Source organism: Ursus maritimus, unplaced genomic scaffold, assembly GCF_017311325.1.
Source record: "Ursus maritimus isolate PB19 unplaced genomic scaffold, ASM1731132v1 scaffold_1, whole genome shotgun sequence".
Classification (NCBI taxonomy): Eukaryota; Metazoa; Chordata; class Mammalia; order Carnivora; family Ursidae; genus Ursus; species Ursus maritimus.
The window spans coordinates 3869162-3882477 of record NW_024423343.1 but is presented as its reverse complement, the minus strand read 5'-3'; the positions used below and the strand labels follow the sequence as shown (position 1 = coordinate 3882477).

Sequence of the window (13316 nt, the reverse complement as noted above, 5' to 3'; positions counted from 1 at the left end):
TCGCAGGAGGAAGTCAAACGGCTGAAATCAACTTACCATAGCAGCACGCTACGAAGGAAACCAAGAGAGGCGTGAAATATGTTTCTACTGTGTGAGAATTTCAAATGTAAAAACAGAAGGTGTTATGGACAGCAGAGAATCGTGTACTTACGACATTTATCTTTGATGCTCTGGACAAGGGCACATTGCTTTAAAAGGAAAGGAGAGAATTGTGAGGGGGGCGGACAGAAGGCTTACGGCACAATGACTGGAGCGATACACATGCAACTTACATCCATGGAGTCCCCTCTGTTGCCTTTGGGACCCTGCGGAACAAGGAAGGAGAGGATGAGAAACCGGGCAGGTGGGCGGGACCGCCAACCGGAAGGAACCGCCCCTCCCCCCCTCCAGAAATATGACAGAGGAAGCAAAGGTGGACCTCGACTGACCTTGATCATTTTCAGGCTTTCCCTATAAATTTGACTTTACTGCTCAAGGAACAAAAGAGAGACCACTTTGAGGGAAAAAGTGTTTCCCTTGCAAGATAAAGAGCTCCCCACTTGGGAAACCTGGAAGCCCGTGAGAGGTCAAAGGGATCACACATTTGGGCTTGGGTCTCAGCACAGAAGGGACAGTGAAGAGTCGCTTAGCTAACTCTCGGTTCCAGGTGTGAAGCACGCCAGCAAGGTTCCACCGCTGAGGAGCTTCAAGGACAGACCCACGGCCACCCTCCGCCTCTCATCCCAATATGTGGCCGCCCTGATGGTCAAGCAGGTGTCTTCCCACAAGACTAATGACTGGCTTACTTTCTCCCATTAAATGCTTCCCTCTTTAAAGGCAGCAATCACCTGACTTGGCCTTCACCCAAGTTCAACGCGCCTAATCCCTCAGCCTTTCCTTGTAGGAGTGATCGTCCATCATTCTTTGAACCTCATCAAATTTCATGCCGAGAGACAATATAGGGAGAGCTTCCAAGAAGGAAACAAAGACAGGAAAGGCTGCAGGAGGCCACCCTCCTGGCCCCAGGTGGCTGGGCACTTGCGGGTTTTAAACCACAAATCAGAAGCTCTCTCAGGGATTTTAAAGACCAAAGGAAGAAGTCCGCAAACCGACATCTGACATAAATTATACTAATTCTACAAGATGCAACCAAGAGGTATTAAAACTTGTACTTTCTTTTTGGTCCCTGTACACAAACCTCAAGCAAACCTACCCAGGAAATTATAAAGGCAAATTACAAGATACCCTAGACCACAAGGTTCCATAGGAAACTTCTTTTTAAAGTTTCTCGTTCCTCTAAAATTCAAAAGCTCTTTTCTCCGTTGTGGTACCAAAAGAAAAGTGGTTTATTTAAAAAAAAAAAAAAAAAAAAAGAAGAAGAAGAAGAAGGCGGCAGTAACAACAAGCACGCAGTAGCCCTCTCCGGGAGGAGAGGAGACAGTGGAAAGTTCACGAAGAGGCGTGTGCAAAGCAGCCCACCCCAGTGGCTTGTTCGGAAGAGGGCGGGTACTCACAGATGGTCCTGGGTAGCCAGGGTCTCCCTTCTGCCCAACTGCCCCTGGAGGTCCTGAATTTCCCTAGAAAGGGCAGAACAAACACTGCTCAGCTGTGGCAGAAGATTCTCAACTCCTGCGGTCGGCAGGGGTGGCGAAGGCGATCTCCAGCGTTCCCCGTCAGTACGAGGACTCTCTCACTGTGAGATCCTTGCCCCAGAGCCATTCATGAGACTGTCCACGGATGTCATGAGACTGTCCACAGACGCACAAGAAACCAAGAAATGACAATTAATCAGATCACTGTTCAGTGGAGACAACCAATCCAACGTTTTAAACTTGAATACTAAATGACAGAGTTTGACTGTCTTCACTGAGCAAATGAACAGGATAATATGGTGGTTTTAACTATACCTTAAGCTAAAAATAATAGTTCCCCACATCTGGACCACAATTTGTTAAGTCAGGACTCAGTGCTGTCTTAAGAGGATGAGTAAACATCCACTGAAGAGAGTCATTCAGAGCTGAAAGCGGCTTAAGGAAGAGGACTCTTACGGGGGGGAGGAGGGGAGCATGCCGGTAGTGATCCTTGAGATGTGTTCGAGGAAGGGGTTCTCGGGGCCTCCCGTAAGGACAGCATGGCTGAGGGAGGACAGCGCAGACCACCACAGAGGGTCCTGAGGACACTGGTGGGGGGCTTAGGATTCCTTTTCTTCTGGGGTCTACTACCACTAGGCTGTAGTTGAAGAAGGATAATTTTCACCCCACGTGTTCTCACTCCCCACCTGCATCCAGGTGCAGACAGACTCACCCTTCGGCCTCTGATGCCTTTGGGTCCCAGTGCTCCACCTGTGCCCGGCTCACCAGGGGCACCCTGGGAAGAGAGCCAAAAGGAGACACATTAAGCTCTGAAACAGAGGGGCTAGCTGAGGGTCCCTGGGGCATCCGGACCACACTTCCCCGGGCAGCCAAGTGGTTCACTCTGATTTACGTTCCACTGGGTTCCTACTACATTTGCGTCCTTTGCAGGGTCAGCCTTGGCTTATTGAACCCATAATGACAATAGCATACAGATCCCAGCATTTTTAGTTTGCAAAGTATGTTCCTGCCGTGTCATTTCATTTGACCCCCACAGGTTCCGAGGCAAGTGCACACTGTCACCTCCACATAACGGGTGAGGGAGCACATGAGAGAGGCGGGGCTTCCCCGGGGCACTGGTTAGCAAGCGGCTGACCCAGCACTGGCAGCACGATATTCTGATTTTTAACCCATGAACATACCAAACTCAGCCCCAAACAACAGTGACGTTTCACCACGAGGGGAATAGTTAGTTACCTTTGAGCCTGGGTATCCAGGGAATCCTCTTTCTCCCTATAAGAGATAAGGAAATCACTCAATATTTGGTCCCACTTTAAAGGCATCTAAAATAAATTATTCTTGAGCAGAAAAACTCTATCCCTGGAGTCATCAAGCGAAAAAATTCACGATATGACAATAAAATTTGAGGAAATAATTCTTTAAAAATACAGCTGTCAGAAGTTCAAGAAATCTAGCAGATACGCACTTTTTTGCCTCTGCGTCCTTCACCGCCAACCCCGTCTCTGCCATCGTCGCCCTGGGGGTGGAAAGAGACATTACCACGGGCCGCCATGCTGGGCAGGGCACAACACCTCTGTCTAGAGCCCTGGGCACGGGGTCCTTGGGTCCCTGAAGTGGTCCCAGATCAAGGAGGTGGTCCTGCTCCCATCCCATCCTCCAGGTGCAAACAAGCCCGAGTCTGTACGTGGCCTGAACGGACTCCTTTGGCAAAATGGTGCTGGTGTGGCGCCAATGTACAGAACAACGGACAGCCACTGGGAAAGACAGCGCTTGGGGGCGGAGTCAAAGACCCGCTGAGCCTGAGACTCTTGGAGCTGAGAAGACTCCCGAAGGCCATCCTGACTTTGTGCAGAGTCTTTGATTCTCGTTCAAAGCAAGAACGCAGGACTCAGTCTCTCAGGCCTTCCCGAATCTCCTTTGCTCAGACCTTGTCCCCTCCCCCATGGCCCTCCCCTCCTTCAGGTCGTGCCACTAGACTGTCTGCTTTCCAAACAGCCCCATCCTGTGCTCTCAGATCTGCCCCATCACACCCCCATGGGAGACTTTCAGGACTGGACTCCATCAACTCTTTCAAAAGAACTAGAAGAATGTGTGTAAACTATACATTAATATCCCTAAACTACACGTGGAGCACACTACATAGTTAGCTTACAGCTTTAAGCAAACATCAACAGCTGAAGAGTCATTGCCCAAAAATGTATGGACACAGAATCAAGAAGAGATTTCCTTCGATGGTCTGAATAGATTTTAAAGTCTAATTTTCCCCCTCTGCTCCTGAAACTAACAGTAACAGAAATGGATCTTCTAAACTTCAGTTTCCTGTAGAGAAGTTGCATACGTGCAAAAAATATTTTAAAGTTTGGGATTATAAGTCAGATGAATTTGGCCCATTTGCAGTGTTCAGGTATACTGCCTCATTTTAAAAAAATTCTTAATGTTCCGTAGACTTCTTTTCCCTGTACAGGAAATGTATATTACAAAATTATCATTAGTGAGCAGATAAACCATTATTATAGGTTATTTTTAAATAACATTTTTTTAAATGAGTTATCGTGGTCATAACTTATGTTCCTAGGATGTCTCATTCAAAGGAAACAGTTTCAATCTGGATCGAGACCTGATCAGATCCAATTCCTTTTGACCAAAGGACATTTATTTCTTTGCAGGAAAGCTCGATCCAGTCATGGTCACAAACCACTGCAGGACCGAAAATGAAGGTGGTTCAAGCTTCAGTGAGTCCCCACATTCCATCAGGAAAAAGGTGTCTTTGTCCACTATTCCTGATGAAATGAAACTTACTTTGAAATGATTTGCTGTTTATAAGCAGAAGGTTTCACTGGGTTCAGTCGGATCCCCAAGGATACAAGAAGCAACTATCAAGTTTCCTCTATTCAGAACCAACCCAATCTGCAGGGACGAAGCCTAGTCCCGAGCAAGGCCCCCTCTCCCCGCCTCCCACCTTCCAGCGAAGGGTGAGTCACAGCACGTCGCGATCTTACCGTCTCCCCTCGGGGGCCCCGGCTCCCGATGCCTCCCTTCGGTCCTGGCTCTCCAGGTTCACCCTACACACAAGACACAAGGCTGAGACAGCTGTGGGTCCAAGTCCAACCTAAAATGTGATTCCAAGCTATTTGTGCCCTACACGATGCCAGTGGTAAGGCTGCTACAGACTGCTCACGTCACCTTTTAAGATTCTGATACAAATGATTTTTTTAATTGCAGCGTTCTTGTGTGGACGCCTGGAAAAGAATCCAGGAAGGTCTGTGTTTGTCCCTTGCATTAGCCCGGCATGGGGACATGCTGATGGGGAAAAGAGAAAGAGAAACGAGGGAAAAGAAGCCAGGAAAGTCAGTGGGTGTGAATTTAGCAGGGACACCCATCAACCCCAGCAAGAGACACAGAGACAACTGTGGATTCCCGTGAACACATTTTCTTGACTGAGAAAATGCTGCCCTTTCAGACTGGTTCTGATAAACTGTGGTTTCTCTTCAGGCTTATGGAAAGTCTGTTCTCAGACAGCCTTCACAGAACAAGCTGCCGTTATCCAAACAGTCGGGGATCTGGGGCTCTTGGATTAGCTAAATATGGCCAGGACAGCTCCGCGTGTGCACGGCCAGTGTTTAAAGAATGTGTGTTCAACGCGGCTCTGACGCTGTGCTAAGCGCCTCCGATCTGCTCGATGGCTCCGGGGAGCCACGTGCCACCACATGAAGGGATCAGGTAAATCCCCCAGCTGCTGGCAGGTTCTGGCCGCAAGACAGCCAGCCCACTGACGACAGCGGGGTGTCCCCTCAGTGGGGGACGGGACAGGGATCCCACTGGTCAAGCCGGCGGCGGCGACAAGGGAAGCTGGGTGTGCGCAAAGCAGGGGGGCACAGGGACAGATTCTGGCTGGGGCTCGACCTCAGGAAATGAGCTCTACGTTTGTCAAGACAAACCTTTCTTCCCAGGGGCCCGGTCCTGCCACGTTCTCCAGGAACGCCCGCGGTCCCTCCGCTTCCCTGGAGACAAGGAGAGGAGTGCGTCAATGAAATATTGACACCCCCCCCCAAGCCAAAGGGCCTGAGTCCTGCCCCCCACCCCATGGTGCTCAGTGCCACGCACGGTGCTGGAGACCCGAATGCAAGCCCGCATGGACAGGGCTTGGGCAAATCTGAAACATCAGGGCGACCGTGCAGCACCAGTGTCCGCAAATCACATACCCTGAGTCCCTGACTAGAGGACCAGCACCCAGATTTTATGTGGTTTCGTTTCCCTTTGCACACCTCCAGCTGACACCTGTGCATACAGGTGTGGAATCCGGTGTACGTGTAGCCATTGAGGGAGCAAATCAATAATAAAGAAACATAGCTCTTAAAACGGCGGGCAGCCCCCAGAGCCCAGAAATGACCAGAACTGATAAGCCAACGGCAGGGGCAGCAGCGACTTGTCACCGGTGACCATTTGAAGAGCTTCCCCTCGCCCCCACTCCACCGTAAACTCTTGACTAATCAGGGCTTAACTAATGTGACCAAAACCACAGAAGCTCGGAAAATAGGTATTTCTCAGATTGCAAACCAGGGAAGGGCCGTCTACGCGAACACAGGCTCGCACGAAGTTCCTGCTTCGCAGTCCAACCTTCTGTCCATTTATGTCACAACGGGTCCGGTCTTTGCCAGTTTTTGGTCACTATGACTTTCCATAACAAGTGATAGGGTAGCTCCCTCGATATCCTCTCAGGCGGGAGGGACGCCGGAGCGCAGTGCTGGGCGCCCGGTCCCCCCTCGGCTCTGCCACGTTCCGCACATCGTCACCAGCGGCCCAGAGGGAGGCTCGCGCCTGTGGTCGTGCGAGTGTAAGGGCGGCTTCTGTGTTGAAGCTGAGGATGGGGGCGACTTACACAAAATACCGAACCACAAGGCCGTCTCTAGGGGCCACCCAGGAAACAACTGGCATTTGCCAAGAATTGGGGCAGATTTAGTTAGATCTTCTGCAGCTCAGACTGTGGAGAGGCGGAACGGCTTCCCTGTGCTTATCGCCCAGCTGGCCCGTGTTTGGAACGAGCAGCACTGGGATTTAGAAGCCCCTGGATCGCCAACAAAAAGGGTCTCTTACTTCCTCAGGGAAACTGGCCAGTCTCCGCGAGGGCTGAGCTTGGCCCGGGGTCTGTGGCCGGGGAGGAGGCGGAGGCAAGTCTGTCTACGGGAACACCATCCCCAGGCCCTCAGCCTGCACAGCCCTGTGCTCTCGCTTAGCCAAAGACGGGGCGGGATGGAGACGACTTACCCGGGGCCCGGAAATGCCTTGTTCCCCGATCAGCCCTGGAGGACCCGTGGGACCAGGTGGACCCTGAAGAAGTAAAAGGCCAACGTCAGTGCTGTGTGGAGGTCGTGCTCCATGAGGAACCTCAGGACACAGAGCCCGAAGCCTCGCTTCTGCCAGCCAAGACGCCTGCTAGGGACCATGCTTCTGTCTCAGCTGTAACAGCAGCCCTAGCCCAGGACACAAATGGGGAAGTTAGTTTTACAAAATATAAGGAACAGGAGCGCCGGGGTGGCTCAGTCGGTTAAGCGTCTGACTCTTGATTTCCACTCAGGTCATGTTCTCAGGGTCGTGAGATAGAGCCCCACGTCAGGCTCAGTGCTCAGTGGGGAGTCTGCTTGGGTTTCTCTCCTTCTCCCTCTTCCTCTGACCCTCCCCGCCCTCTCTCTCTTTAAAATAAATAAAAATTTTAAAAACAAATTACAAGGAACAGAAGTTCAAACAAAATCTTGTCCGCTGATGTCCATGGCAGCTCTATTCACAATTTCCAAAAGGTGGAAAGAGCCCAAGAGTCCACCAGCTGACGCCGGGGTAAACAAATTGTGGTCTGTCCCACCGTGGACTGTGATTCAGCACAGACACCTGGTACTACGTGGAGGAACCTCAGAAACACGGCGCCCAGGGCACGAAGCCAGACACAAAAGGCCGCATAGTGTATGATTCCATTTCCACGAAATTTCCGGAAGAGACAAACCCACAGAGACAGAAGGGAAAGGAGTAGTTTCCAGGAGCTGGGGGAGGGGAGTTGGGAGCAACTGCTTAACGGGGAAGGGGGTTTCTCTGGGGACGGTGAAAATGTTCCCAAACAACACTGTGAATGTATTATCTGCCACCGAATTGTTCACTTTACGACGCTGAGTTTAGTGTTCAGTTTTGTAAAACTGACTGTCACCACGTTTAAATTTAAAAACAAATAACGAGAGCATCTGGGAAAGCGTCACAAGGCACGCAGCCTCGCCGGGGGTACTGACCTGTGCGCCTCGGGTCCCCTGCTCTCCCACGGAGCCCGGCTGGCCCGGGCCGCCCTTGTTGCCCTTGGAAACAAAAGAAGATGGAGGGGGAGGGTCAGGGTGGTTTATGCCAGTGTCAGCTGTGTGGTCCGCAGTCACATCTGGACAGGGGGACAGGGGAAGAGCCCTATGTGGGGGGGGGGGGGGGGGGGTGCCTCCAGCATGGGACATGACCCCGTGCAGCCGGTGTCGCTCTGCACTCTCGTGATGGTTTCTCACTCTTTTCCCCTTCTGCTCAGGACGGCTTTGTGAAACAAGGAGTTTTTAACGCAAAGCCGCCTTGCACAGGTGAGCAGACGGACGCAGTAAGAAGCTGAGACTGGCCAAGGCCCAGAGAATTGGGCACATCGGGGATGGGGGATCCCTGGATGCCGCCTCCTCCATCACCCGCCTTCGTTCCTGCCCCTTGTCCCCACGGCCACTGGGTTTCACAAGCCGTTTAGGAGAGGCTCAAGTCAATGAGCTGGTGGAGAAGGGGTGGCAGCTGTGTAAGCTCCATGCTGGCCAAGGGACAGTGTTTTTGGCTCCGGGCCGTCTGCACCGCTGCCCTTCGAGAGCACACGGTGAGTCCCGACGTGAGGGCAGAAAAGAGACGCCAAGCGAGAGACCTACCTTAGCTCCCGCAGGTCCCCTTCGGCCGAAGTGTAAGCTCCATGCCTTGCTGGCCAAGGGACAGTGTTTTCGGCTCCGGGGCCGTCTGCACCGCTGCCCTTCGAGAGCACACAGTGAGTCCCGACGTGAGGGCAGAAAAGAGACGCCAAGCGAGAGACCTACCTTAGCTCCCGCAGGTCCCCTTCGGCCGAAGCCACCCTGTGGAGAAGTCACAGAAACTGAGAGGGAGCCCGGGGACGGAGCCCGGGGCTCTCGGGGACGGGAGCCGCCAAGCACCAGATGCCACGCCTAACCGGCCCCGAGCAGACGCGTGCGAGACGCCCTTCCTCCTGCCCTCATCTCCGCGGGCTCCTGCTTCCACGCTGCCCGGCTAACCACCCAAATGCAAACTTTCAGAGTCACTTCAGACCCGCCAAGCAAAACAATGACTCGTTCTGGCTGCACGATCCCAGCCAGTGTCAAACAAGGATGTGAAATGGTAACGTCGACCTGTCCATTTTACGACCATTTTCCTAACTGCGGGGAGAGGTAATGAAATATGTTCATTCTAATGGAAGCGAGTCCCAAACTCTCCAGATGCTCCTGGCCAAATATAACACATACTCCGCTAAGGAAAGCATCGGGAGTGCACGTATGTGAACCTAAAAGCCCAGCTGTACTTAGTCTGGGCTCATGACTTGGCAACATCTTCCTCGATGTTCCAGGACTGACCCTCAGTTCAAATACATGTGGGCTCGATGCGCTAAGTAATCCTTTAACTCTGATTTTGTGATGCTTCCTCTCCAACGTGAAGGTTTAGGATGGGAATGCATGAAGGTCCTGGGTGTATCTTTGTGAGGTTAAGGGTTGGAGACTGTAAAACACCAGCTCTTGGCACCTCGGCCTCATCAACCAAAGAAATGCATTCTCCGCTCCCAACAGACCAGCCCAGAGATTTTCTGGGATGATTGTTTTGCCATTATTCACTGCGGTGGCAGCTCCTTTAATGGAAGACCTTGGCCTCCTTCCACAGACGACACATGGACCAGTGGAGGAGCAGGAGACAGGCCAGGCCACTCCTTGCGAGGAACAATCTGGCCGGCCTCCCCGCAAAGGGGACATCCTCGAGCATGACCAGAGGCCAGGGCTTGATGACGTTTCACCCTGGCATGAGCCTGGTGCAGCAAGGTCGTAAGAGAAGGAGGAAGCCAGCAGCCAGGCCTCACCCACACACAAGGGACGAATGGAGGCTACAAGAGCCTTTGACCGTATCAGATTCAGACCCAAGTTTCTACCTTGCACTTAGAAATCAAATAAATTGCACCCATGGCTCTATTTTAAGTCCTTTCGTGAGAACATGCTCTGGCCCTGCTCGCCCACGGAGCCGACAGCACGTTAGGACCATCGAGCACTTCCTCAAAACCTGTGTCATTATCCAGCCCCTCGGCACGGCCCAGCCCTGATCCTCAGAACTTTTAAGGCGGCATTTTCAAAGTTTGTTTTCTTTTAAATTGTAAAAGCGTCATTTAAAAAATGATGCTCGAGACCTCTCATCTGATCAGGGGTGAGAGTCATTCCTTCCAGAAGCGCTCAGCGCAAGGCACGTCTCTGACTGTCCAGACACCGATCGATCCCCCAGGGCGAGGCTGGGCGACGTTCACCCGGGGCTGCTGCCCCTGGGCCGCGCCAGCTGGTGAGCAGAGCCATCGGTACGGCCCCTGAAGATCTATCAGCTTCCAGACCACTCCTCCCCGTGCAGGGACTCTCTCCCGCTTCCAGAGCCCTGAGCTCTGGGTTCCCGGGAAACCTCCTAAAGATTGTATACCTAGCCTCGGCTTTTAGCTACTCTTCAACAAGACTCCGAGAGCCGGCACACAGCGAGCTATCTTGCAACAGGCATTTGCAAAATGTCTTGAAAAGGCAGCTGCAAGACAGCATTCACGAGGAAACAGAATCCGGTTCCACCGCTTGAATTACAGCGGCACGAACAAACAATTATTAGACTGACACGTATACAACCCCTCAGCCTTCCTGCCCCCCTCCCTCGCTCCCCCCGGATTCATGCTTCTGTTTGGATTTTAAAAATATTTAGCGGGATAAAACCTAGCCAAGTATTTGAAAGCAGCAAAGATACTACTTTTAAAAGCATCTGTGGGATGTGGTTTTTTTGAACGGAAAGGAGGCAGAACTGGGGGGTGGGGGGTGTCTCCACAGAGCAAATTGTAAGAATGAAAAATTTCTAACAGCAGCAAGGTTTGGGTGACGAGCATTTCAGAAATCCCCTTAAAGTCTCTAAATATAAAGTTGTCTCCACAGAGCAAATTATAAGAATGAAAAATTTCTAACAGCAGCAAGGTTTGGGTGATGAGCATTTCAGAAATCCCCTTAAAGTCTCTAAATATAAAGTTGCTGAGTAGCTCTGTCCCAGGTCGTGTGGGCGACTCCCGCAGCACTTGCTAAATCTCCCCACGGAGTCCCCCAAGCCCCAAGAGGCACTCACGTCCTTCCCGGTTTCTCCAGGGCTTCCAGATACCCCGTCTCTCCCAGGGAGACCCTGAAGTGGGGAAAACACAGGCGTGAGATTGTCAGCCGCACAGAAGCCTGTCTAACTCTGGCATGTTGTGTCAGACGCCACAGGAAAAGGGGCACACACCCAAGGTGGTGGGCTGCTTGGTGGGACGCCCGAGACGTGGGTCAGGCCTGTTTCCACAAGCCTCTGGCCTGACAAGCACTTTCCACTAATATCTAAGGGGCACACAGTCTGCAGAAAAGAAGCCCGTCCTGGTGATAGTTGCTTCTGCTCCCTGTCGGGGGGCCTCCCTTCACCTGCACACACGGGCCGCTCCCTCCCTCGTGTGCCCCACAGCCCTGAAGACCATTTCCATGGCCTCTGTGGCTGGGGCAAGCCCTTGGCAAAGGGGGTCTGGAATGCAGAGCGCCGTACCATGGGGCCAATGTCTCCAGTTTCTCCTTTGGGTCCTCTCTGCTGACTGTCCCGTCCTGAGTCACCCTGTGAACAACACGGGTCAGGGACATGAGCCGCATATGCAAGAAAAGGACACGTGAAATTCACTTTAGGAAAAGAGACTGGAAAAAAAGGGTTTGCAGCTTTTCTGGTTCTATGGCTCTATAAAACCCCTGCCAGGCCAGCCCCCTCTCCTCCGGGCCAGAACGAGGCAAGGGTGACCCTGGGCCACTGCCCTCCCCACTGAAGAAGGGCCACTGCCTGCCGTCCAGAGCCGAGGGTGGCTGGTGACCCCGCGGTCAGGCTGTCCGAGTGGGATGGGTGGGCTCTGTGGGATGTGGCTGAGGGGTGGCCGCTCAGGCTCTTACATTTTTGTCATTCCTAATACTTTTCTGACCACTCGATGCAGCTGGATTAAAGTGCCTGAGACCAGCTTTTAGGGAAACTTCTGAGGTCTCCATAGGCTAGGCCTTGCAAACACTAATCTTTGCAGGTAGAGAGCAAACCATCTCCAAAATTGTAGGAAAAGGACAGACCACATATGCTAATAACACATTTGAAGACAATTTCAAAATTCTGGTTTAAAATTCTTCCTTTCAACCCTTTTCCCCACGACCCTCCTCCCCAGACGTGGGTCTCAAACTGCGGATGAGGAGGTTCCCTTACCGGGTCACCTCGAATTCCAATGTCCCCTCTCTCTCCTTTGTCCCCTTTAGGTCCTTTGTCACCCTAAATAAAAAGCACAAGAAGAGACAAAAATTAGATACAAATTTGTATCCCACCCTTAAAATCACATTCTTCAGTTCGTAAATCTGAAACAGCAGCATTTCCCATCTGCTCATTTACAGGAAGGTGAACGACTTGCAGATATTTCTGGTTTGTTCAGGTAATCCCAAATATTTACTGGGACCTATTCTGTACCAGCCACCAGGAGTTATTTAAACAGAGCACACTCAGTCCCTGCCCCATGAGACTCTTCAAACAAACAAACAAAATCTGATGTAATCACAGCTGACAGAGGACAGAAAAGATGACAAGGATGCACCCCCAGAGGACATCAGGGAAGGCTGCCTGGAGGAAGCAGTCTTCACATACATGAATAAAAAAAATATATTCCTTAAGTAAAATGTTTTTTTAGTTTTTCCATAATGGCAACACTATGGAAACATACTCACCCTTCTACCGGGATTCCCTTTCTCTCCAGAAGAACCAGGCAATCCTTTGTCTCCCTGTCAAAGACAATGAGAAAACGTCACTCCTGGCACAGTTTCCACTGTAGACTGAGGTATGAGAGGCCGGGATGTCCAGGACTGGACGTGGTGTGGACTCAGAGTGTGAAATTGCTTACGTCTTCACCGTCGAGACCATCTAGCCCGATTTCTCCTAATTCACCCTGCGAGGGAACAAGACACAGAGTGAGTATAGAAAGCCATCTGGCAGAGGAAAAACGACAAATACTGGGAAAGCTTTAAATTTACAAAATGAAAACAAGCATAGGTACCTTCTCTCCTGGGAATCCGCGAGAGCCCTGGAAGGTATGGAAAGGGGCAACATTAGCTCCTCTCTGGAGACCAAAGAGAAGAGGCTAGAGCAGGCCAGGGGCCCCACCTGAACTCCCGGAATCTGACATTCAGTGCTGGGGATTCATCTGTCTTCCCTGCCTTCTCTCCATCACATGCAGGACCCTAAGGCTAATTTGCTGGGACCTTGGCTCCTTGGGCAGGAGGCGACCAGGCTCCAAGGCCCCTTTGGGACTTTGCGGCCCGGTGGCACCTTCCCTTTCAAACTTCAGCAAGTGCATCCAAATATTTCCCACAAGGAACCTTCCAGTGCGTGCCGTCCACCCTGCCCCAACATTTCCCCGGCTTCTCTTAGGGT

The 13316-nt window shown here is 51.8% G+C and overlaps 1 protein-coding gene across 3 annotated transcripts in view; it reads right to left on the bottom strand.

Moving 5' to 3' along the window:
* The window catches only part of COL6A3 (collagen type VI alpha 3 chain), a 65163-nt gene that overhangs the window by 20564 nt on the left and 31283 nt on the right, over positions 1–13316 (bottom strand). For all 3 annotated transcript variants that reach the window (XM_040638703.1, XM_040638706.1, XM_040638707.1), the window contains 18 exons: positions 12940–12966; positions 12787–12831; positions 12614–12667; positions 12105–12167; positions 11418–11483; positions 10974–11027; positions 8657–8692; positions 7844–7906; positions 6837–6899; positions 5510–5572; positions 4571–4633; positions 3037–3087; positions 2808–2843; positions 2284–2346; positions 1494–1556; positions 273–305; positions 152–188; positions 37–48 (listed from right to left, as the gene is read on the bottom strand). In XM_040638703.1, coding sequence (XP_040494637.1) covers positions 37–48; positions 152–188; positions 273–305; positions 1494–1556; positions 2284–2346; positions 2808–2843; positions 3037–3087; positions 4571–4633; positions 5510–5572; positions 6837–6899; positions 7844–7906; positions 8657–8692; positions 10974–11027; positions 11418–11483; positions 12105–12167; positions 12614–12667; positions 12787–12831; positions 12940–12966 — 892 coding nt within the window. The remainder of the gene's footprint in view (positions 1–36; positions 49–151; positions 189–272; positions 306–1493; positions 1557–2283; positions 2347–2807; positions 2844–3036; positions 3088–4570; positions 4634–5509; positions 5573–6836; positions 6900–7843; positions 7907–8656; positions 8693–10973; positions 11028–11417; positions 11484–12104; positions 12168–12613; positions 12668–12786; positions 12832–12939; positions 12967–13316) is intronic.